Raw genomic sequence first — 26,037 nt, forward strand, 5'->3', positions numbered from 1 at the left:
ACCCTCAATCACCCTCAACCCCTCACCCTCACCCACCTTCACTCACCCTCACCCTCACCCTCACTCACCCTCACTCACACTCACCCTCACCCACCCTCAACCCCTCATCCTCACTCACCCTCAACCCCTCACCCTCACTCACCCTCAACCCCTCACCCTCACTCACCCCCACTCACCCTCAACCCCTCACCCTCAACCCCTCACCCTCACTCACCCTCACTCACCCTCACCCACCCTCAACCCCTCACCCACCCTCAACCCCTCACCCTCAATCCCTCACCCACACTCACCCACACTCACCCACACTCACCCACACTCACCCTCACTCACCTTCACCCACCTTCAACCCCTCACCCTCACTCACCCCCAACCCCTCAACCCCTCACCCTCATTCACCCTCACCCTCACTCACCCTCAACCCCTCACCCTCACTCACCCTCAACCCCTCACCCTCAACCCCTCACCCTCAACCCCTCACCCTCAATCCCTCACCCTCACCCACACTCACCCACACTCACCCACACTCACCCACACTCACCCACACTCACCCACACACCCTCACTCACACTCACTCACCCACCCTCACCCACCCTCACTCACCCTCACCCTCATGCTAAAGATTTACAAAAAAAACCATTAACAATTCTAAAAGCACTAACTCTAATGCTGCGAGACCTATTGCATTTCTAATGCTTGTTAATTCAATTGGCGCAGGCGGTAAGGCCCCTAACTCTTGGAATATTGCAAAGATTGTATTTTTTCTAAAACAAAAATAAACCTGCTGATGAGTGTGGGTCATATGGACCCATTTCACTCATTAACACTGCTGCAAAAGTGTTTGCCAAAGATTTAGCTACACGACTGGCTCCATTTATCCTGAAATTAGTAAACCCTCAACAGCACGGATTTGTTATGGGCAGGGACACAACAGCTCATGTAAACATGGCTATAACAGCATTTGATGTGGCAGAGATAAACTCCACCCCACTCGGTATGGTACTGCTGGAAGCTGAAAAAGCTTTTGACTGAGTGGGGTGGGATTATCTCTGGGCAGTAATGACAACCCTAGGCTTTAAAGGTCAATATATCAGGTGGATACAAGCTCTATATGGCCTTTGATCGCTCTCTCCTCACCAATGACGAGGATATCTCATATCTTAAGTTGGAGACTCAGAACTTTTTTCTATTAAATAATGGTTCTGCTTTAAATAGAATTATCTGGGACTCTTTTAAGGCTACCTTGAGAGGGCTTATTACAGCTAAAGTTGCCTATCCTAGGAAGAATTATAATGAAAATATTTCTTCCATTGAAGCAGAAATGGCTCGTGTTCAACACGACATTGATATTAACAGTACAGCTTCAGGGTCTATTTTAGATCCTCTTTACAATCAACTGCTGATTCTGATTCTGAGAGTTCAACAAAGATGGGAAGCCAGTAAGTTGGCGCATTTTGAATATAGTGAAGGCGCTGGTAAATTACTGGCTTGGAAGACCAAAGTAGATCAGGACCGGAACAACATAGCATCTATAAAAGTAGGAAATAACAACTTTACCTCAGATGATGAAATTAGGAGAGCTTTTAGGGAATTCTTCCAAGATATATATGAAGAAGATAAGGTTATCACGGATGAGGCTATTAAGAGCTGGTTGAGTAACATCACTTTACCCTCTTTTTCTTTTGAACAATCACAACATTTGGATAATCCCATCACAGAGGAAGAGGTGAGATCAGCCATTAGGAAGGGTAAGAAAGGGAAGACATCCGGACCGGATGGGCTGCCAGCTGAGTTATATAAACTCCTGGAGTCAGAAATTGTTCTCTTCCTCACCGTTTTGTTTAATCAAATCCATTTAGAAGGAGTGTCCCCTCCGACATCATGGGATAATGTTTCGATCACCCTTATTTTAAAACCTGGTAAACCTAAGGAGGCCTGTGGCTCGTATAGGCCGATTTCTATTTTGAATGTGGATTGTAAAATCTTTACCACAGTTTTATCCACGAGATTAGCCTCTATCGCGCCTTCTGTCCTTCACTCGGATCAAAAGGGGTTCCTGAAAGGGAGACAACTTTATGAACAAACCTATGATTTGATTGGTGCCATAGATATGGCAACAACCAATAACCTCCCATTGGCCGCCCTTACGCTGGACGCAACCAAGGCTTTCGACAGGGTTAATTGGGTGTACCTGTCGGAAGACTTGGCCAAGTTTGGTGTCGGGGAAAGGTTCCGTAAGTGATAGGCCTGTTGTACAGCAATCCATCTGCGTGCCTTCTCGTTAATGGTGACCTTACGAGCCCTTTCTCCATCTCTAGGGGCACCCGACAGGGATGCCCGCTCTCTCCCTTGCTTTTTGATTTTTACATTGAGCCTTTTGCGCAACATCTAAGGGAGGAGGTCACCATCAAACCTTTTTACTATCAAGGTTGGATGAGGAAGGTAGCATTATACGCAGACAACGTGCTTATATTAACATCAGAGGTCGCCACTGCTCTTCCGGCGATCTTGAAATTGGCCCATGCCTTTGGACAAGTATCGGGATATGAGATTGATGCCGCGAAGACTGAAATGCTTGTATGGAATGATGAGAATGCCGTAACCGATTTGCAAGCAGGCATTTCATTGCGATACCTAGGCTTGACGATAGTCAAGGACATTAATAAACTTGTCCAAGTCAACCTATCTTCAGTTGTTAAAGATTGTCGCAAGCTTCTCCAATCATGGTTGCATTTTCCCCTTTCATTACTTGGTAGAGCCAATCTCATCAAAATGTCTATCCTTCCTAAAATGTCTTTTTTATTTAATACCATTCCCTTATACTTTGATCAAACTACCTTAGCCAAATTCCAATCTAACATCTCATCCTTTATCTGGAATAACCATCTTCCACGGATCGCTTGGAAAAAACTAAGACAGCGACGTGATAAGGGTGGCTTGGTGGCTCCAGACCTAAAAATGTATGCTTGGGCCTTTCAATTATCCCATTCACGAATGTTGTTAAAGGGTCCCTTAGTCTCTGGGGTAGGTCCTATGTATGCAGCTATGTTGGATGGGGAAATAATTAATCGTTCAGGTTTTCTTTTTAAGTTTGGTAATCCTAAATTTTAAAAAGAAATTAAACTGAAGATTTTACAAGGTTTTGCCAGAACTTGGGCTGAAGTCATGAAATCCATAAAACTAAATTACTTTTGCGAAAAACCTCCGTTGTGGGGGTTGCCTGAAAATCCTGCCTGGCTTGATGACACTCTAGCTATCCCTTTGAGAGAGGCAGACCTGGAAGTTTGGGGTGACCTCTTTTACGAGGGGATTTACTCTCCTGGGAACATCTGCAAGCTAAGGTTGGCCCCAACCTTTCACGATTTAAATACTTACAGATTCATAGTTGGACTGTAGCCTATAAAACCTCATCCGCTAACAGGAATAAATTTAAACTTGGAGGGCATAGCCAATTTGTCTCTGATTTAGTAATCTGTGGTCCAGTTAAAAAAGAAGTATCTAAATGGTATAACTTCATTCTGGAGGAGTCGGATGGAGACTTTGTTCTGCCGGTGTCATTATGGGGCTCTGTTTTGATGGACCAGAATTTACAAGATCTTTGGATAACTTCTTTTGAACTTTTGTGGAACATTGTTAAACCGTCCTGGCTTCGCAGAAATCATATCTTTACCCTACATAGGGCATATTATTCCCCTCTTAGGTTATCTAAATTTGCAGGAGGAGAGTTAGTGTCTTGTGCTAAATGCGGGTTGACTGCTGCATCAGATACACACATGTTTTTTGAATGCCCACTGTTAACCACATTTTGGGAGGATAGTAGTAATTCCCTCACAGAATCACTGGGAAGTCTTGTCATCATAGATCTGTCCCTAGTAGTATTTGGGGTTTTAGAAGGCCTACAAAATCCAGCCAGGTGTCAAGTCTTTTATGCTATCCTGCTTGCAAGAAGGGAGATTTGCAGAAAATGGAAAGACTCTTCACCCTCTACATTTAGAGATTGGCAATCTTCAGTCTTGCAGACCTCATGCGTGGATCTGGCTAGATCTGGCAATCACAGTAAAAGGGCGTTCTGGTAATTACTTTCTTGGCTTCATTGATTCATCCGGGGTTTTTTTTTTCCCCCCGGGTCCTATGATTGATCTCCTATGGTGCTTCTATATCTTGTACCTATGGAACAGCCGCTATCCGGTTCATGCCCGGCCCCATTTGGCTGCTAAACTACCCCAAGGTTTGCCGCAGATGGGTAAATCACGGACTCTGTGCCTTCCTGGAATGCAGTTGACAACTGAGGGATAAATGCCCCCCACAAGATTTGTGTCCCTTCCAGTTTACTAGATAAACTGAGACAGCTGCTCTATGTAAATTCTTTTTGGTACTTTGTCTACATGGTGGTTATAAGGACACAAAAAAAAAAAAAAAAAAAAGCTCTATATGACCATCCAACTGGTAAAATCAGCTACGCTGGTATGACATCCTCTAATTTTATAACATTTCGGGGTACTCCGCAACGGTGCCCTTTGTCACCCTTGCTGTTCGCACTCTCTATGGAGCCATTTCTTTACCCTTTACAGACCCAATCCTGAATAGCTCCTTTCAATTTTGGCTTAAATTCGTAAAAAATTACAGCTTACGCCGATGATATCGCGATATATTCCTCAGACGTGGTAGAAGCTCTACATGGGATAATTGAGGAAGCCAATAGGTTTGGGGCAATGTCTGGCTACAAATTAAATATAAAATAAAACACAGATAATAATGAATTATAAATCCCAGGCCCCAGTACAAGGGACATGTAGAGCAGCTACATATCTAGGTGTCAAAATCTCTTCTAAAATAAGCGAAATAATCACACTTAATTATGAGGCTCTACTAAAGGAAGCAGCTGCTACACTGAAAAAATGGCATAAGGTGCCGCTCAGCATCATTGGTCGGAGTAACTTAATCAAAATTAAGGTATTGCCTAATTTTCTTTATTTATTTAGATCCATCCCATTACGTGTTAATAACTTTTTTTTCAAAAGACTAGACCGGATTTTTAGCAGTTTTATTTGGGGGTATAAAAAAGCATGTCGATCAATCGCTTTATTTAAAATTCCATTAAACAAAGGGGGGCTTAACTTTCCAGATCTTAGGTTATATTTTTTGGCAACTTTTCTTGGTCGTCTCCGTAGCTTATTCAACCCAAACAACCAATATTACGTTCATAAATTTATGCTGGATGAGGACTCCAATATGTTGCTAGCAATAGATGGAGCTAGCAATATATGGGCTACCTCTGGACTTAAAACTTTAGGGGACCTATATGGTAATGATGGCTTTATGGACTTTGAAACATTAAAGGTTCTTTATAATTTGACTGAAGCTATGCGGTTTAAATACTTACAAATCCGTGACTTTCTTATACGCAAGTTGAATTTGAGGAAAATCTCAGACTCAGATATTTGAAATTGTTTTTACTCAGTCAAGACTAAATCATCAATTAGTATAAATGTCTTAACTCCTATAAGGCTGATGATTATGTGAAACTGGCTGATAAAAATGGAGTATAAGACTGGGAACCAATATAACTGCTAATAAGATCTCTACCGTTTTTCGTAGTATCAATAGCTCAGTACAGTCCTCTAGTTTAAGGCTACAACAGTATAAAACAATATGCTTCCTGTATTATACACTAGAAAAAATATCAAAATGGTCCCTAAATAGTCCAACCAGGGACCGGTCTAAATGCCCCAAATGTGACTTAATAGCGGCAGCCTTAGAACACATGCTATTTTCATGTCCACAACTGGCTGAGTTTTGGCTAGGAGTTGACCAGGTTCTGAATAAAAAACTTGTCAGATCCTCTCCTCTTACAGTATCAATGGTATTATTAGGTGTACAGGCTTGAAACAGTCCACAGAAAGATCTAATAACTATTTTACTCTCCTGTAGTAGATGGACTGTTGCCCGGGTATGGATATCACCGAAACCACCCCATATAATGGAATGGTGAAACTTATGCTATGGAGTCCTCATTAGCTAAAATAAGAGGAGTAAGATCATTAATGAAATTGGACAAAATTTGGGGTACTTTCTTTTAAGATCTCATCTGTATTTTATATATAGGTGCTATTTTTACCCTGCAACTGATTGCTTTTGTCTGGAAAATTAATTATTTGTTATGATTTGTAATTGCCCCCCCCCCTTTCTCCATTCATGGTTTTCTTCTCAATCCCTATTATACATATGTTTGGAATGTACTTTCTCGTGTTGTTAATAAAAAGTCTTTTTGAAGAAAAAAAAAGGATTACCAGATTATTAGGACACAATGCTCCATTCGCTCCTCTCTCGGGCTTTCTTTTTATAAACTATTGTAGTGTTGTTCCTATATTCCCAATAAGCTCTGCGCATTGGAATAACATAAACAGCAGTGTAGACGTAGGACTGAGGTCATCTAGGTCTCTACTGACTATGTTAGACTTAATTAGTTTTTGCCAGCTTGCTCAGAGGTCACTAGAAACTTTCTCGAATGAATAGGGAGGGGTTAACTTCCCTGATTTAGACAAGAAGGGATTAGCTTCTGACAACCATATAACATGACAACTTTGCTCCCCCCAGAATAAGGAGTGTATCTCCAGAGTTGTGTGAAAACAATAGACAGCTATTTCACTCAGTCAATTGTGCATGCTTAATTTCACCAGGGTGCAGAGAAATAGAAAGACTGGCGTTTTCAATAAAAGGTTTTATTTTATTGAGCAGTCTTCTTTCTCATGCAAGAGAAATGAATTGCCACAATTGCAATACTTATCATGAAGTAAAGTGCGTACAGTAAAAGGAGTATTATGAAATAATACTGTAAAAGCATTGATATGGTTTCTTAGCCATATGATACTTTAAAACGGATAAAATATTTACATACATAAAAACATTGACTAACGAACTCAACTGGTGCTTCTAAGATATGCCTACCCCGGTGTACCTAACCTAAGCCTAATACGTGGGAAGGAGTAAGTAAGTTGCAGTTTTAAGTTAAGTTGGGTTTTTGCCAAGAATCTGAATCAAGAATTCTCTTTAAGGTTTGAATCAGCTCCGTACCTTGGTTATAGAATGAAGGAGGTCTTGTATCTCGTTTCTCAGGACTCGATCTCCCAGTAACCCGCAAGGGTGACTGGAAAACACCGGAGCTGGATTTCTCGGCGTGATAAAAGGCAGCTTCTCCAGTGTGTCAAAGGGGAGGGGCGGCTTCCTTCGGCTCTCGCATCAGCTGGGCTTCGGATAAGTAGATAGCCGCTCTGCTCCACACCACTGTGTGTTTGCTTAAGGCAAGTGTTGGTATATTTATACCTGGAAGGTGCCGTGTTTGACGTAAGGTTGGACATAAGACGTCAATAAAAGATGTCACTAAGAACTGACTGTTCCTTTAGTGTTCGCAGGAGTTCAATGACAAATCAAAACAAAGTCATGGGGAATTCCCAGGTTGCTGATGGTTTGGTGTGTTGAAAGAACTTGTTGTGCTCTCTAGGAATCTAAGGAAGTAGCCTTGCCGTATTTGGGCTGCGTGGGCTATTACTGAATATGGGTAAGATTCGTATGTCTTCATTAGGACATGATTTATCATAGCCGCATAAAGGCATGAATCAGGAATATTTAATTAAGGTCCTAGATACATTCACACTATTTTATCACAGTGATTGAAATTTGCTTACCTGCAGTGAACTATAACCACAATCTCCACAATATATCACCCGTTAATTGAATCCCTGGGCTGTACCCTGTACCATTGCATTCCTTGTGACACAGAGTCATAGGGGACCCACATCAAGCCTCTCCTGGCTACTACTCCCATCTCTACCTGTGGACACACGAAAATCAAAGCTGCTCCTTCTCCACAAACCATCCCAGCAAATCTAGTATCAACATAACAAGTTTATTTTTTTATATTCTTGGGTATGAGCATGAAACATAAGGTAACCTGAGGCAACTGTGAATGAAACCAGAAAGAACATGGAAACCAGTAAATTTTTACTGTACGATATATCTTTAACTTTATTGCCAGCCTCGTCTTAACTTCTAAGATTCTCTGTGGTCTATGTAGACAGTACTTAATGTCCACTATTAAAGATTTTATTGGGGTTATGCCACTTGGGGTGGAGGGGGGGGGACATCCACAATCAAGGGGTGCTCAACAGTGCTTCATTTGAGGCAGCTTTTGTAGGGCCTATCCACACTCATTTTTGGGGACTGGGACTAATTTTTCATAATCAGACCTTGACTCAGCAAGTGAGCAAAAGGCACAAAAGGAAGAATGAAGGAGGAATAGAGAGACAGGAATACAAAGGGTTAAGGATAGACTAAGAATAATCTGCAGGAGGTAGTGAAAGAGACAGAAACTGCAGGATGGTGGGAGAAAGTGGCATAGCCAGCCCTATATAAAACTTTTCCAATCATATCAAATCAAAACTGTTTTTCCTAAACGCTGAGACTTGTGCAACATGGATGATGCCGGGTGGAGCTGCTAGACCGCAATAGAGGAGATTGGCCCTGGTTTCCCCCTCGACTGTCACCTACCCAGCCGGACATTGGACACAGTTCCTCCTAGGCTCCCTGCTACGGCTCCTTCCTTCTCTCCCTCCTACAAATTTTCGCAACATTGTCTTTGTTTACTGTACCTTACTTTGCTCTTGTAACTGATGTAACTTGTAATGCAACAATCCTAAATGTAAAGCGCTCTGATACCCTCTTGGGTCTTGTTCTTGCTATATAAAACTTTATAAATAAATAAATTAAGTGAGTTGGAATTCAGAAGACAGCTTTGTTATTTGGCAACCCCAACATTCAGCAGCATGAGCAGTGGATTTCTGAGAAAAAAGTTGGGGCCCGGCATTTATTCTTTTACAAATTGAGCCCTTCACAGTTTCCACGGATACACTGTACACAGGGCATATGAAGTCCACTACTGGTCACCATCTTGTAACAACAACCTTAACAACATGTTGCACGTCTTAGATCTTCTATTTCCTCTTCTTAGGTTGTCCCAGTGCACAGAACTCTGGTTCTACTGATTAGAACAATGTATGTTTACGTAATGCAGTTAATTTGTTTTTTGCGAACTGAATATGTGCGTATGTAAGAACGACAATAGTATTATGGGAGAAATAAGAGAGAGAACGCGAAGGTAGCTGTAGTAGAAAGCTAAATAAAATCATTACAGAATAAGGTGCACCTAAAATATGTGGCTAGCCTCCGCAAAGATTTATGTTACACTGATTTGCAAATTTCCAGAAAATTTGTAGCTTCCATAATCTATATCCTACCTTGGTTTGCACTATCTGGCAACATCTGTATGTTTCTGATGTGTTTGGTGTTTTTCTCAAGTTAGGTTGCAAATCCACATACATTTGTGGTGCTTCTGCCATCTAGCGGGGGAGCTGTAGGTTGCCTCTTATGGTAGGTATCTAAGCACCTGCTTTCCCTGTGATACCCAGACCTAAAATAGGGAATCTAAGAAAGTAACAAATCATGTCCTGCCACATCCCATTTGAAATACATAGGTGACTTCTGCTTTCTATGTGTACAATAGGATTGAGTTGTATGTGTTGTGCTGTGGTTGCCTATAGCAATCCTGTGGACAGCAAACATCTGTATCCAGGGTTGTGCATGGGGCCATTGACATTCATTTGGGAAAATCGTAGATCACTATCAAAGATGCAGCCTGCAAATTGGTCTATGAAAAATACAAAATGTGTACTTGCGGGTGTATGTATAATTAGTAAATCTGTTCTGCGTTACTACAGATTTTCAGAGCTTAATTTGGATAGATTAAAAAATAGATCACAGAATATGCAACCATAGAGATCTGTTCGGTCTGTAGAAAAAATCAATACTTAACTCATAATAAATGTTGAACTAATTTGATATTTCTACAGAGCGTTGAGCTTGACAATGACGAAGGAGGGGGGAGTGCTGCTCAGAAGCAGAAGATTTCCTTTCTTGAGAACAACTTGGAGCAACTTACAAAAGTTCACAAACAGGTGAGTTGAATTTTGCATTCGCACATTTACTAATTTACCCTATATTGTAACAAGTCATTTGTTTCCCCCTGCCTGTAGATATCCTCACTATTATGCCTTAAAAACAAATGGACATTCATACCGTGTAAACCGTTTCTACTGTTCACTATAGGAAATACACTTTATTTGCCGTGACTGATTCCCCTGATGTCCTATGATTTTAGGCCCTGGCTATTTGGCATTTTTTAACTCTGGGCTGGTTAGGCCAACCAAATAGGTCCCAAACTGAATGTGCCCTTCCCCAAAGATGTAAAACATTTTATATACACTTCTGTCTGAAAATACTTTTTCTGAAAGTTACGTTTTTAAGAGGAGTTGGGGGCTCTCAAAGTTTAAGAAATACTTGGAAATTAACTCACTTGTAGTGGGGTGGGAGGTAAACAGTCTAAAAGACGATCTCTACAGGAAGTTGAAAATGTCCGAGTAGTAATTCAAGCAGGTAAATAAGTCTCTCGCACATTTTACAGCACAATTCAATGTCTTCAAAAGAAGTTGCTAAAATGTGATTCGTATTTCCGTCGAATTTGTGTCCTAAATACTTGGGAAGAACTCTGTTTTGAATTCTGAATTTTAGTTATTAAATTTGTTGTAGTCATCATAATTGCATAGAAAATTATGATAAATGTAAATAACTTGTTTGTGTGACTATATGTTTATGTACTGTATTTTATAGCATAAACCGCTCTAAGTGCCATGTATTGGCATTTTAAATAAGGGACATAGGTTCAAACCTATGTTCGTATCCGGAACCTCGGACGCGAATCTGGCAACTATACCCATGATCAGGAAGGCGAGAATGGGAGCTAAATCTTTTGCCTATATAGCAACTAAATTATGGAACTCTCTTCCCCGGATCCTTATGGATTCCTTCTCTGAATCTGACTTTAGGAAGAAACTGAAAACATGGCTGTTTAGCAATCACGTTCAATTTTAACTAGGTCCAGGGCCGGACCGGCCATAGCGGGCACCGGGCAATCCCCCAGTGCGCGGCACGGGTGGGGGCCGGTTTTGGGCCCCTGGGGGGGGTTTTTGTTACAGGGCGGCTTTTGCAGCATAGCTGTAAAATCGGCCCTGTACCGAAATCGTCCGAAAACCGGCCCTGGCAAAGAGCTCGGCGGCACCTAAAACCTCCCCAAGTGGGGAGGGTGGGGCCGGCCGAGCATTTTGCCAGGGCTGGTTGTGGTTCCCTGTCCGGCCCTGACTAGGTCCACTGTCTTCTGCCCCTTATCTTTCTTCTATTGTTTTCTCTTTCTAGTCTGATCTATTGTCCGGCGCGGGACACACTGTTGCGGTGTAACCAAATGCTTTACAAATTATCTTATTATTTTATTATCGTTAGATATCCATATTGTTGTGTATCATGACATATTTTCGAATTAGGTCTACATTTGTCTACACTTAACGATGCCTTAATAGAGAAATGCACAAATATGTCTCAATTAAATTAAACTCCGTTACAGTTTTTAAAAACGAAACAAGATAGCATTATTCCATTGTACTCCGCTTTACATGATGCAGTTGTCATTTAGGGATTTTGCTTATCGCTTATGAAACGCTTTGGTCAGTTTTTCATAACCCTGTTACAAACTCTTTAAAAAAAGGAAATTCATATGTGTAAAGTTTTAAATATCAACTTTTTTTCCTATAATCATTTCTATAAACTATGGTTTTGTAGATTCTTTCAATGATTTGGGATATAGAGGTTATTTATAAGCCAAAATGGAATCACGGCCAAGGTTTTCAAAGCTTAGAGCAGCCCACTATTCCCAATAAAGTGATATGCACCACATTGTGAAATATGATGGACTATTTACAGCATCCCTGAGTTTAAAAAATACATTTTTGAAAAATTAGACTTAAAGAATATATTTTTAGTGTGCTAACCTGTGGTGTGATTCGAACACTATAGTTGGTCCGTGACAACGCAGATCTTCGCTGTGAACTTCCTAAATTGGAAAAGCGTCTCAGGGCTACGGCTGAGAGAGTTAAGGCCCTGGAGAGTGCACTGAAGGAAGCCAAGGAAAATGCCATGCGTGACCGGAAACGATACCAGCAGGAAGTGGACCGTATCAAAGAGGCTGTCCGAGCCAAGAACATGGCACGGAGAGCGCACACAGCTCAGATTGGTAAGGAGATTGTATGACTCTAAATGATCTTCATGAAGGTGTGTAGTAAAGAATTTAAGCAGAATATTGAGTGAACTATTCTATTACTTCATGGTTGTTGAAATGTATAGTCTTACTTCATAATTAATACATAGAATGGAATAACCTTAAAGCATAAGTCCAAAGTGCTTGATTGATACCATAGAAAAAGGCAAAGGACTACAAAAACTTCTTGAAAACAATAGAGCAAACATATTAAAAAAAACTGTCTATGGGACACTCTTTATGGAATGCGGCCCAGAATGGTCAATGATTAAAGGGAGCACGTATTACTATTTAAAATAAATTCTGAGACGTTGTCTCCAATTTTATTCTCAGCTAAATCATGCAGCCTTAACTCCTATTACAATCCACATTAAAGTTCTTATGTGCAACGTGTGCCTTGATGTTTGTGCAACACACACGTATTAATTGAAGATTTAATATGAACAAACATTTGTGTGATCATCCTTGCTTATTTATATATTAATTCTCTAGATTTCAAAATGCATTTTGCTTGTTAACATTGACAAAAATATGTACCCACATTAATGTAAGGAAGGTTTTGTAATAGTTCGTAACACAGGGTCATAGCTGTAAGAGACCTTTTTTTGTAATGCCAAGGTAATAGAATTGGAATGATTTCAGTCTGGACATTTTAAATGAGCTACCTTGACAATGTTATTGGCTTCGTTATTAGTGGTTCGCCTCATAATTGCACGAGAGAAATAAAAAGATATATACTTATCTTGCATTTCCTTCTAAACCCATTGCAATCCTAAAAGGTGTGTCTGATGGTTTGGACTAGGGACTGAGAGAAAAGTAAATTTCCCCAACTTGGAAATTTACTTCAGCAAGCGCAATCTCGTTTTGAGAAACATGGTCAGTAATCTGCCTTAGAGACTGGCCTTAGTATAAGTAGCTTGAAATAGAATTCTTGGGTAGGTTGAGGTTTTGTTGATTTGATTTTTTAAATAATCCACTTTGGTGGGGAGAACTAGATCTTTCTGAACGTTTCTTTGAGATTTTAGAGCTTGTAAAGTTTCAGGTGTTTTAAGTGTCCCCCGAGGTTTCTGTGTTTACGTAATGATTCTTGTGTTTATCCTTAGATTATTTGTGTAATGGGTGGTGGAATGTTTTTCCTTGATGGATTTATGAGTGAGAAACACTGGTTTCTATGTAGCTTTCTCCTTGTAGTGATTTCTAAATTCTTCACTGAAGGAAAGAACAGTTCAAGTTGTTGCTCTAGGTTTTGGTTCCAGAAATAGTTATTGAATAGATTTATATTTTAGTACCATCTGGAATGCTTTCGTTGTAGGAGATTACCTTAATTGAAAAGTTCTAGAATTGGGATGTGAGATGGTGTAATAGTGATCGGACCGGTCTACGTTTATTGAAGTGTCCGGGTTGAAAGGGTTACCTTGGGGGAATTATTGAGGTTAAGCTTGCTACCTTTTGATGTATTTGAGAAAAGAGACACGTTGTATGAGGCTGGATAATGTCCGAATAATTTAGTCTAGAAAAGACTGAGATTTTGCTGGTGTTTCAAAGAGCTATTTAACTGAGATTGTAGTTATGTTCCATGAAGGCAGTAGTATGGTTTCGTGGACTATGGATAATATGAAAGTAGATGAGTTTTTATTAATAATTTGAAAGATATGAGAGAGGCTGTGCACATTCCATTATCTCTGGGTATACTAGCTAATTTCTTCCATTTTTGTGGAATCGGTCATTGTTTAAGATAGAAAAGCATTATGGAGCTAGACTGTGAAATGATGAAGTGAAAGTGTGGGAAGCCATGCTACACCGATGAAGAACACACCCAAGGCATGTCCTAACAAGGTTGGCCTTTTTAGTGGAGGCTGTTGGAGAGATCTGCTATTTATAACCATTCACTTTAATGTAAATGTAAATTGATACTTGTATAGCGCACTACTCACCCGCAAGGGGGTTGATTTTGTAATAGATACAGTTAGTGTTAGTTTTGAGGAGAATGAGTAGGTCTCATTTTGGGCTGTAGAATGGGACTAGTAGGATCTGTGTGTTTTGAAAGGCACATACTTCTGTTTTCAAAATAGATGGAAGAATTCAGCGAGCTGATTTGATAATAGGAGTAATACCTTTGTTGTGAATATTAATGTGAAGGGATACATGTTTGCCTGATATGGACATTTAAGAGTGAATAGGTGCATTTAGAAGTGCAGCAAACTGTATGAGTGTGCACACTTACGTATTACTGTGGGTGAGGAGGATCTTAGAGGCATGCATCATTTTTAACCCATTAAGGAAATGGCATTATGAGGATGAGAAGAATTTTGTAGTGTTTTCTGCTTGAGTCTGCGATTGGATTGTTCTTACCCATACAATCACATAATGAAACAAAACTTTGTATGTACTTACCTGAGCTCAGTGCTGTGCGCTGAAACTTGGCATGAACTTGCTGTCCAGCTATCCTTGTATGTCTCTTTTTGCCTTGACCTAGACATTTAGGGGAACTTGGTGGTACAACCCACACCACCAAACCAATGCTTATTTTCCATTCCCTTTGGAATACTTTCCCCTTCTTCAGCCACCATTTTACCTCACTTGGTAGCCTTCAATTCGAACTAGAGATTCAAATGTGCTTGCTGATGCCTTGGCCTATTCATAGCCTTGCCTGACTATTCACATAGCCACAATTTCTACCCTCTTACATAGGAACAGTATTTGACAAAGAGAGTTCTTACAGCTGGGTGCTATAAATGTGGATGATGTCAAAAGATCAAAGTATGTTAACTGTGCAATGCCCTCTCAATTCATTTTAGTTAGGCAATATTAGATGTTTTTGGCTTTTGGTAAGTGAAGGAAGGTATTAATTGGTCCTTTCGCATGGTACCGTGGATCTTGACTCTAAACGGGACCTGTCTCCAAATGTGCGATAACATGAAGGCTCTTTGATAGCATGCTTATGTGAAACTCTTGTATACCCATTGTAGACAACTTAAAAACCCAGGGGCTCATGTCAAGCAAAACATGTTTTTCAAAAAGCAGATTAACCAAGCTAGAGTGCTTATTAACTGCCTTTTGGAGCTACTGCGAAGATTACAATTTATAAGAGAAACTTGAGGCATCAAAAGCGATTATATATGTTCTAAATTAGACTTCTGTAATGCTACAGTTTTGAGCCCATGTACCGGTAATCACATCAACAAAATACATGGTTCTAGTTGTAATTAGGGCTGCAAAAGGAGCATATATGCCCATTTTGTTTGAGATGCATAGATGCTTTCTCCATCTTAAGTGGAATGTAAAACACTTGCCATTTTTCTCCTGGCAATCAATGGTCAGTGCCTGGCTATATAAGAAATATCATTGAGCTACACAATCCAATGGCCCTCAATATGAGGAAAGCAACTAATTCAACTGCAGCAGACCAACAGAGCTAGTTATGAGGCATAACTCGGCTGTGATGGAGGGGGATACTCAATGGCCTACTCAACCCTCGTTTGTTCTCTAGGCTGGAAAGGCTTTACTATTTAGGAAACAAAGACCATCCTCCTCTGGCTACTTTTTGTCACAAAAGCCAGGGTTTGTTCATAAGATTGGGTATTCTCTGTGGGTTGGAATGACCTTCATGAAAGCCAATTGATGGCGATGACCATCCTGACAACCAACTGATGGCTTTGAAATGTTGGTTTCACTTTCTTGAAATTTGAATTGTGCTTCACAGCTATAGTGCCCACACCGCCATCGCTCGCTCCACTAGTACCCAATACATTCACAACCAAGAAGACTCATGAGACATAATTGTGGGAAAACGGTGATGCAGGTTTATTTGCATACAAATAGCAGATAGGTGGGTCATCTTACAGGCGATCCAAGACGGCAGCCCCTCGCTGACCCGCCTGCCTAATTAGCCAATTTGCACGGTAAGTCGATGCTCTTGACGGTGCAATACTTTTAATAGTTATCTCGTTTACTCCCGCCCCCCCTGTCGGGGCGGAGCGATGAGGCACACCCCCGGTCGGTTTAGGCCCCCCGACCGCCCGAAGGACTAACGGGGCGCCGACGTTGTTTCCTGGAACCCCCTCGGCTCCAGGTTCTTGGCTCGGGCACCCCTACTGTGCCAGGCAGAGGTATTGCTGTCTCCTTCTGCCGCAGAGGTACCCTTACTGTCCATCTGCTTCCAGATCGCCCTGTGACTCCGCCTGCAACACAAAACAGACCATTAATTGTTCACACCAACCTGCTGCTCTGCCGCTGGGTCTGGGCCAGGGCGGGAACAGCGCAGAGTAGTCCAGATGAAACGCGGCGGCAAAGAGGAAGTACTGCACCAGGCTGGCCTAGATAAAGGCCCTAGGACCGCCCACCACCTTACATGCTCGCCCTGCATTGGCCACCCCCTAAAGGGGGCGGCACCCTGACTGTCGCGCTGATGACGTTCTGTTCGCGAGGCATGTGTCACTAAGACGCTGTCTCGCGTTATCTCACCTTCGGGTCGTGCGGCCAGCGGCATAGTGCCCACACCGCCATCGCTCGCTCCACTTGTACCCAATACATTCACAACCAAGAAGACTCATGAGACATAATTGTGGGAAAACGGTGATGCAGGTTTATTTGCATACAAATAGCAGATAGGTGGGTCATCTTACAGGCGATCCAAGACGGCAGCCCCTCGCTGACCCGCCTGCCTAATTAGCCAATTTGCACGGTAAGTCGATGCTCTTGACGGTGCAATACTTTTAATAGTTATCTCGTTTACTCCCGCCCCCCCTGTCGGGGCGGAGCGATGAGGCACACCCCCGGTCGGTTTAGGCCCCCCCGACCGCCCGAAGGACTAACGGGGCGCCGACGTTGTTTCCTGGAACCCCCTCGGCTCCAGGTTCTTGGCTCGGGCACCCCTACTGTGCCAGGCAGAGGTATTGCTGTCTCCTTCTGCCGCAGAGGTACCCTTACTGTCCATCTGCTTCCAGATCGCCCTGTACTCCGCCACAGCTCTGGAGGAGGCCCCCGTCGATGACAGAGCCCCCCACCCACTTAGCTACTTCATTTCGCTCTCTGTCGCTCCACTTATAGTTCCGAGGGGGACATGTTCACCCCAACCCCGACAAGTGAACCCAACCTAAGGGCCGTTGTAACCCTTAATTACCCCTTATGCAGCTGCTAGAGCCTGACAGTGACCATTGCATTTGGGTGATTGAATTAGTCTCTCCTCCCTACTAAGCCTTTTTGGGTACACCTCTATCATAGTTCCCATTCCCACACCGCTATGGAGATCTTGTACGGTTCTTAGGACACGCCCCTAGTTGTAACGCCGCACCTCTGATGGGGATTGCTAAGGTACGGTTCTCAGGCCACACCCTTAGCTACAAAACCACACCTCTTAATGAGATTCCTCGGCGGTCAGTTGTTTCGTCTGATATTTGTCCCAACAAAGTAGGGCTTGTGAACGATCTGTCCCGTGCTGCAATAATCATGACCGTGCATGTCCTGGCAACTCACTGCAAGGTTTTACCTCATGTGACTTAACGTCTGCTTTTGGCAAAAGTTGACCTCGAGCAATGAAAGACTGCCTCACTCAGGATGACGTGCTTGTTAAACCGCCATTGCATAATGATTTTTATCGTGGGCCAGGACAGGGGGCTGTGCCGCCTGCTCAAGCACTTGGTGTTCAGAATCTTTACTATCATCTTTGAATATATGTGCATAAAACCAATTCCTTCACCGCAAGGGGCTGGTAGCCAGAAGGTGGCGGTAGTGAGCCATTGCAGTTGTTCATTAGCCTTGTCGAAATGTATTGCTTCTTTGATGAAACATGCTCATGGGCGGTTTCGACTGGCGTCCTAATGACAGTTCTAATTTGCCATAATTACAGCTCTGCCTGAGCCTGACCTGCCACATAACGTACCAATCACTGTGCCTCGATGTCACCTACTGCACACTCTGCCATGTATGTCCCACCAGCTTGCTCCTAATGGATGCATTCTCAATGTATACATAAACTCGTGCTTACAGTGGCATTGGACCCGGACTAAAATCAGGGCAAAATATACTTTAAGGAGGAGTGCTATCTCGGACTGCTGCCCGTTTGGTTGAATGACATTGCATTAACATGTCAAAACGTCCGGTGTGTACACCTGAAGTGTTGTGGGTTACTGCCTAGTCCTGCCGTGCCTTTTAGGATACATGTGCTAGTTTAGACACATTTGGATTTGTGCTTGCATTTAAACTCTCAAACTGTGGCGCTTTGCAAACTGCCTGAAGATTCCTAGAAGACGGCAAGGCAACAAATGACCATAACATGATTCTCTCGAGTGCATTTGTATAGGACTGAAGGAACGCCGAAAATGTCTCCAATGGGTAAGTTAACTTTACACATTACCTTTAAGTTTGCTAAGCTACCACTGGGTGAGCACAGGTTAATTGAGGGTTCGCGTCTGGAAGGACCCAACGAAGATGGTCACACTGGGCACCACCAATTCTAAAGCTGGTCCTGATGTGTTTCCTCACACATTATCTACGGCAATCTCTGAGACCACCAAGACAGTACAATTCTCGAGCTGTGGTGGTTAGTTAAGGTAATAATTAAATTGAACCACCCCTTCATGGATAATCATGTCTGGTCCCCCAAGCTGTGCGGTCCAATGGTTTCCTAAATTAGAGGCTGCGGCGGCAAAGAGGAAGTACTGCACCAGGCTGGCCTAGATAAAGGCCCTAGGACCGCCCACCACCTTACATGCTCGCCCTGCATTGGCCACCCCCTAAAGGGGGCGGCACCCTGACTGTCGCGCTGATGACGTTATGTTCGCGAGGCATGTGTCACTAAGACGCTGTCTCGCGTTATCTCCCCTTCGGGTCGCGCGGCCAGCGGCATAGTTTAAGGCCTGCGCAATTCGGTGGACATCTGTTGAGGAAAAATAGTAAATTTGACTCTTTTATGGATTTGCTTTGGTAGATATTTTTAGGTGATTTTTGTTCTTGGCGCCACAAGAAAGTGTTGTAACCTTCTTTGGATGGATCAACAGTGGCAAATAGGACTAGCAATGTCGAACATGTAGAATTATACATGGGTAACCGTGAATCACGGGATGTTTTTCACCAAGGGGTTCTGAGAGACAAAGAGAGCGAAACACGAGTTACCTATCATGTCTCTCAGAACTCCAATGTGAAAAACATCCCAGTAATTCACTTTTATCTATAACTAAAGTTACGGATGGCCCCAAAACCATCTTTCCTGGCTTTGCAAAATTACAGCCCTACTACAGTTTAGTAAATTCAGAATAAGGAATAATGAGGGGTGTCGAATTTGAACACCCTCTTAACTCACATGTTCCCTCTTTCCTGACTGTTTTCTTCAGGTATGACCGAGACAAATCTGAACAGGAAACGTATTTTGGCATAAGTAGCAAAACTCCTTTACCCCGATGTGGCCATCTTGTCATGAGGGTCACCATGCTCCTATGTTAACATAACAAACCGGCATGAAAGCAATGGCTCTTCCCTTTCCTCAAACGCATTAGATCTGCCTTGACAACATTCAAAGCATCAGAGTTCTTGGCCGTTTGATCTTCTTTGACAGGATTGTAACATTTTTCAACAGTATTGATTGTGCACATTTTTGTTTCAACGAGTATGAGTTGATATCATGGAGTGTGTAAGTGTTTTCAGGTATCTTTTTTTGTAATCTCTCGTTTGTGTTCGATTTCCCTCCACAGCGAAACCCATCCGCCCTGGACATTACCCAGCATCATCCCCAACAACAATCCATTCCCTTCGAGGAGGAGGAGGTTCATCACACTCCACCTACTACCAGAACCTTAAATAAAATCAGAAGTAAGTGCTTTCAAATTCTGTTCGCGGCCAAGTCTATTATCATGCATTGGCTGTAGGAACAGTCCACGCAGTCTGATCTAATGATATGGAAGACCCATTTTGTTCCTCAGACATCAGCTACTCTGCACTATTCTCACTCTGTCTAAACAGCAGACTACAGCATGGCTCATGACATGCCACAATGCACAAAACTCAAATTCATGTTCAGATTCCAGAAATATTGATATATTTAAGAAATTGCGCAACTTATATATGACAAGATTCCTACTGTGCTCTCTTTGATGATGTCTGTTGGAAAGCTCAATATTATTCCAATTCCCCAACCCCTGTAAATAGCAGGTTATCAATTTCAAAATAATGTAAACAGGTAAAAAAAAAAATCGGAGAACAACTTTCATTTTAGCCAACATTGTTGTAATCAGACAAAAGAGGGGTCATTTACACAGGCAATTAGTAAGCTAGTCAGCGGTTCTGACCTCTGCTCCCCTGAACATCACCCCCACCTGGCTCGTGGGGTAGTTTATACGGAAAGTGCATCCGCCGGTACCTCAGATGCACTTTCATTACTGTTGGATGCTGAACAGGCTGTCCTGTGGAAGCAGCCTGTTTGGCATTCTCTTTTGCTTTGCAGCTACAAACCCCCAAGAACATCAGTTTGTTTCTGAAAAGCAGAACCAAATGTCTCTGATTCGCATTGTTGTGTCTTTGTTGTTAAAGCATGACTGGATTCATCAGTTTGATCAGGTATCTTTATTGGTTTCGGTACGGCTCTCGATCTTGCGTCCTGCCTTCTGCCCAGTTCCTGGTTGACTGCCGACCCCACCCCTTAACCGGTAGTGGTGTCCGGTTCATTGCTCTCTCCCACCAGTCGGGGTCCAGGGTCCTAGTGCCCTGTGCCCAGGTCACCACACACATGTAGTTTTTTACCTCTGACTTGGAGACCTTTAAACATATTCATTCCTGGGAAGAAATAAACAGTGGCCATTACATTACCTTAAATTGAAGGTACGGGCACTTTGCCCTTGTTGCCCAGCAGGGGCCAGGCAGCCAGGTCAATTATTTCCACTGCTGGTGCAGGCTAAGGCTCTTATGACGTAAACCGAATGGTTCACCCACCACTGAAATGGGTGGGAGAACCATAGATTTGGCAGGGCAGCGCTCCTCCAATTTATGGTGCTGCTCTGACTTCAACAAACTTGAAATAAACCCCTAAGCTGTTATTTTGTTATTTTGTTCCTATAACTCTGGTTTGTGGCCAGGAGCTGCTACAGAGCATTATTAGTTTGACTGAAGTTTAGACCGTACTGTTTGCATCCCTTGTGGTGATTTGAAAGGCGTAGGAAATCTGGGCAAGTAATGGTCAGTTTCATTCACAAGAGAGCCTAATAATGATTAGAATGAATGAGGGGCCTTGTTGCTTGCGCGGTGTTTAGCAGGCCTCCTTTAAGCAAGCACAGTACTGTGTCCGGTGAATTCATTGGTCTCTGACCGAAAGCAGGCTCTAATAGCATTTATTCAAATACAACATGGATGCTTACTGATGCGTCCTGGGTTTGTAGTTTTAGCATATCTTGTTTTTAAACTGGGTGAGATGCCAAATGTAGTTATACTTGGGAAATTCAAAGGTAAGAAATCTACAGCTAGAAAGAGTCTCTAACATTATCGAAGGTAAGTAACTTGTTCTTTAGGGCCATTTAGAAAATATAGTGAGTAATTGCTGTCTCTTTGCTTTATTAGGGCCTGTATGCATTCAAGGCAAAAATTCTTTTGAAAGTAAAATCTAAACACTGCACCCATTTCTCAGTGTATGGTTCTGTCAGGCACCTGGACACATTTCAGTGTCTCAGTCTAGTCTTTGAGGGAAGGAGGGTTCCTTGTGCATTGTATCCCTGGACTGCAGCAGCAGCGGGGGTGGCACCACATGAGCCATCAAGCTTCAGTGGGCACAGCTAAACAAGGGTGACCAAGGTGATGTGGCGGCAAATGGAGAGACATGTGCCCTGAAGCAAGGGTTACCATTGACCTCAGCCACTTCTGAAAATGAGGGAGGCTGAGGGTCAATGCCCTCAAAGGCGTGGCTGGAGTAAATTTGAGGCTGGTTGGGCTTTCGTGCTTTTAGGGAAGATGCAGGTGTAACTTTACTGAATTGCAGCTGACGTACGCCTTTGCACATCTGTTTTCATATTTGCATGCCTCACTGTGTCCCTCCTTCATTTTTGCTTTCCTTTTCCCATTTTGTAGTAGATACTCCCCATTTCCCATTCACTCAACCTTGCCATTCACAAATTGACAGCTAAAACGTAGACTGTGTGCAGAGTTCTGCATACGCACTTTTGGTTACGAACTCCGAAGTGGTAAACCATTTGCAAACATGATCTTGTAAAAATATATATATATATATATATATATATATATATTTAAAGAGTAAGCAGACTGCTTACTCTTAAAAAATAAAAGTTAAATGGTTCATTTTTACTAACATTTAAAACTTTTAACACTTGCATTTAAAAAAAGAAAATTGATTTATTTAAAAGCAATCATAGACATTGTGGTATATGGACCCCAGCAGGCCACCATCCCTGTGATTGCTGACATTCCTGAAGGGCTTAATATTCATGAGATCGATTTGTGAACCATTAAGAATCTCTAATTTAAATATAAAAGTTTCATACATTAGGAACAGCGATTTCCTAACTGTGATTTGGAGAAATTCTCAAATTGGAAATCGCTGTTCCCATTGATAAGTACATCTGGTCCATCCATAGTTGTGCAAAGAACGGTCACCTAAAGTAAAAATATGTGAAAGATGTTCTCTCTTTGTCCGTTAGATGGCAGTATTGTTTTCATTATAATTTACTTCCTACAGTCCTGCTCCTTGGTGTGCGGTAATTGACGAGAGAGTGCAGAAGTGAGCACCAAGACTTTGCCCTCACTGGAGGTACATGGTCATGTTTGAAAACTTTTACCTAATACATTGCTCTTACTATTTCACTGCACCTTCAAAACCTCCTGCATACCCTTCCCAGACTTAGTTTAGGTAAGTTGCAGAGGCAGATCATAAACGTCAATTCACCAAAATGCGAGGGGTAGTGGAAGTGGCATGTCAACTTTATGGACTGTCCATGGAAATCATTTCTTAAAAAAAAATTAAAAACCATGGATGAAGAAGTGCACTAAATGAAATCGAGCGGAAAAGCACAGGTCCCTCACAGCCACTGTAGTGCTGGAGATGAAGCACTATGCCTCAGTCTTTAGGCGCCCTATCCTGTGGGCACAGATGAGTACAAAATCAGCGAGGAAGTTTAGTAAAGAATTTGAATGCGGTAGGGAACGGTGTGGCAAAGCAGCCATGACTAGAGCTTTTGAAGAGCCAGATCTTGTGCCCGCCCCTTTTTCTTTGTCCCAAAGCTGGAACCGTCTTTGGAACAGACCATTTCCCGATAATCTGTTCCGCTTTGTAATCAGTCGGCACTTCAGATTTAAATGGTCCAACGATTGCATGGGCTTCTGAAGATTTTTCATATGAAACGGATGTATCAAGAGAGATTCAACCCTTCCACTGTTACTCAGACGGACTGCCCTCCCGACCGAATACTTAGTGTGCTGTTGTCATCGTCATGGTAAAGGAATCCGGAATCACCCTACGGTTTAATAGGATGTTGTCAGAACAAAGAAGCCCTGACCTAACCTATTCAGTGTGGGACACAACTTAAGGACCACGGAAGAAGTGTGAGAAGATGGCATCTGTGCGCTGCGCCACCCAGCAGAGCCATGCATCACTGCTTGAGAGGAGGCTGTGCGCTGGGCCGTCTGACAGAGCCATGCTTCCCTGCATGAGAGGAGGCTATGTGCTGGACCGTCTGACAGAGCCATGCTTCCCTGCATGAGAGGAGGCTATGTGCTGGACCGTCTGACAGAGCCATGCATCACTGCTTGAGGAGAGGCTGTGCGCTGGGCCGTCTGACAGAGCCATGCTTCCCTGCATGAGAGGAGGCTGTGCGCTGGGCCGTCTGACAGAGCTGTGCTTCCCTGCATGAGAGGAGGCTGTGTGCTGGGCTGTCTGACAGAGCCATGCTTCCCTGCATGAGAAGAGGCTGTGCGATGGGCCGTCTGACACAGCCATGCTTCCCTGCATGAGAGGAGGCTATGTGCTGGACCGTCTGACAGAGCCATGCTTCCCTGCATGGGAGGAGGCTGTGCGCTGGGCCGTCTGACAGAGCCATGCTTCCCTGCATGGGAGGAGGCTGTGCGCTGGGCCGTCTGACAGAGCCATGCTTCCCTGCATGAGAAGAGGCTGTGCGCTGGGCCGTCTGACAGAGCCATGCTTCCCTGCATGAGAAGAGGCTGTGCGATGGGCCGTCTGACACAGCCATGCTTCCCTGCATGAGAGGAGGCTATGTGCTGGACCGTCTGACAGAGCCATGCTTCCCTGCATGGGAGGAGGCTGTGCGCTGGGCCGTCTGACAGAGCCATGCTTCCCTGCATGAGAAGAGGCTGTGCGCTGGGCCGTCTGACAGAGCCATGCTTCCCTGCATGAGAGGAGGCTGTGTGCTGCGCCGCCCAGCAGAGCCATGCTTCCCTGCATGAGAGGAGGCTGTGCGCTGGGCCGTCTGACAGAGCAATGCTTCCCTGCATGGGAGGAGGCTGTGCGCTGGGCCATCTGACAGAGCCATGCTTCCCTGCATGAGAGGAGGCTGTGTGCTGGACTGTCTGACAGAGCCATGCTTCCCTGCATGAGAAGAGGCTGTGCGCTGGGCCGTGTGACAGAGCTCTGCTTCCTTGCATGAGAGGCGGCTGTGCATTGGGCCAGCTGACAGAGCCATGCTTACCTGCATGAAAGGAGGCTGTGCGCTGGGCCGTCTGACAGAGCCATGCTTCCCTGCATGAGAGGAGGCTGTGCGCTGGGCCGTCTGACAGAGCCATGCTTTCCTGCATGAGAGGAGGAGGCTGTGTGCTGGGCCGTCTGACAGAGCCATGCTTCCTTGCATGAGTGGAGGCTGTGTGTTGCGCCGCCTAGCAGAGCCATGCTTCCCTGCATGGGAGGAGGCTGTGAGCTGGGCCAGCTGACAGAGCCATGATTCCCTACAGGAGAGGAGGCTGTGTGCTGGGCCGTCTAGCAGAGCCATGCTTCCCTTCATGAGAGGAGGCTGTGTGCTGGGTCGTCTTGAAGAGCCATGCTTCCCTGCATGAGAGGAGGCTGTGTGCTGCGCCGTCTAGCAGAGCCATGCTTCCCTGAATGAGAGGAGACTGTGTGCTTGGAAGTCTGACAGAGCCATGCTTCCCTGCCTCAGAGGAGGCTGTTTGCTGGGCTGTCTGTCAAACCATGCTTCCCTGCATGAGAGGAGGCTGTGTGGTGGCCGTCTAGCAGAGCCATGCTTCCCTGCATGAAAGGAGACTGTGCACTGGGCCGTCTGACAGAGCCATGCTTCCCTGCATGAGAGGAGGCTGTGTTCTTGGCCGTCTGAGAGCTCCATGCTTCCCTGCATGAGAGGAGGCTGTGGGCTGGGCCATCTGACAGAGCCATGGTTCCCTGCATTAGAGGAGGCTGTGTTCTTGGCCTTCTGATAGAGACATGCATCTCTGCATGGGAGGAGGCTGTGTGCTGTGCCGTCTGACAGACCCATGCTTTCCTGCATTAGAGGAGGCTGCGTGTTGGGCCGTCTAGCAGAGCCATGCTTCCCTGCATGGGAAGAGGCTGTGTGCTGGCCATCTGACAGAGCCATGCTTCCATGCATGAGAGGAGGCTGTCTGCTGGCCGTCTGACAGAGCCATGCTTCCCTGCATGCTGGCCATCTGACAGAGCCTTGCTTCCTCCACATGAGAGGAGGCTGTGCGATGGGCTGTCTGACAGAGCCATGCTTTCCTGCATGGGAGGAGGCTGTGTGCTGGGCCGTCTGACAGAGCCATGCTTCCCTGCATGAGAGGCGGCTGTGTTCCGGGGCATCTGACAGAGCCATGCTTCCCTGTATGAGTTTAAACTGTGTGTTGCGCCGTCTAGCAGAGCCATGATTTCCAGCATGAGAGGAAGCTGTGGG

The 26,037-nt window shown here is 43.9% G+C and overlaps 1 protein-coding gene across 1 annotated transcript in view; it reads left to right on the forward strand.

Moving 5' to 3' along the window:
- LOC147663458 (kinesin heavy chain-like) overlaps positions 1–26,037 on the forward strand; it is a gene marked incomplete at its 5' end in the record, with an annotated part of 107,481 nt that overhangs the window by 38,701 nt on the left and 42,743 nt on the right. Inside the window, 3 exons of the mRNA XM_086950437.1 lie at positions 9,903–10,007; positions 11,956–12,172; positions 19,885–20,002. Of these exons, the coding sequence (XP_086806563.1) occupies positions 9,903–10,007; positions 11,956–12,172; positions 19,885–19,994 (432 nt within the window). The remainder of the gene's footprint in view (positions 1–9,902; positions 10,008–11,955; positions 12,173–19,884; positions 20,003–26,037) is intronic.

This window comes from Lissotriton vulgaris, unplaced genomic scaffold (assembly GCF_964263255.1).
Source record: "Lissotriton vulgaris unplaced genomic scaffold, aLisVul1.2 SCAFFOLD_2796, whole genome shotgun sequence".
NCBI classification, from domain to species: domain Eukaryota; kingdom Metazoa; phylum Chordata; class Amphibia; order Caudata; family Salamandridae; genus Lissotriton; species Lissotriton vulgaris.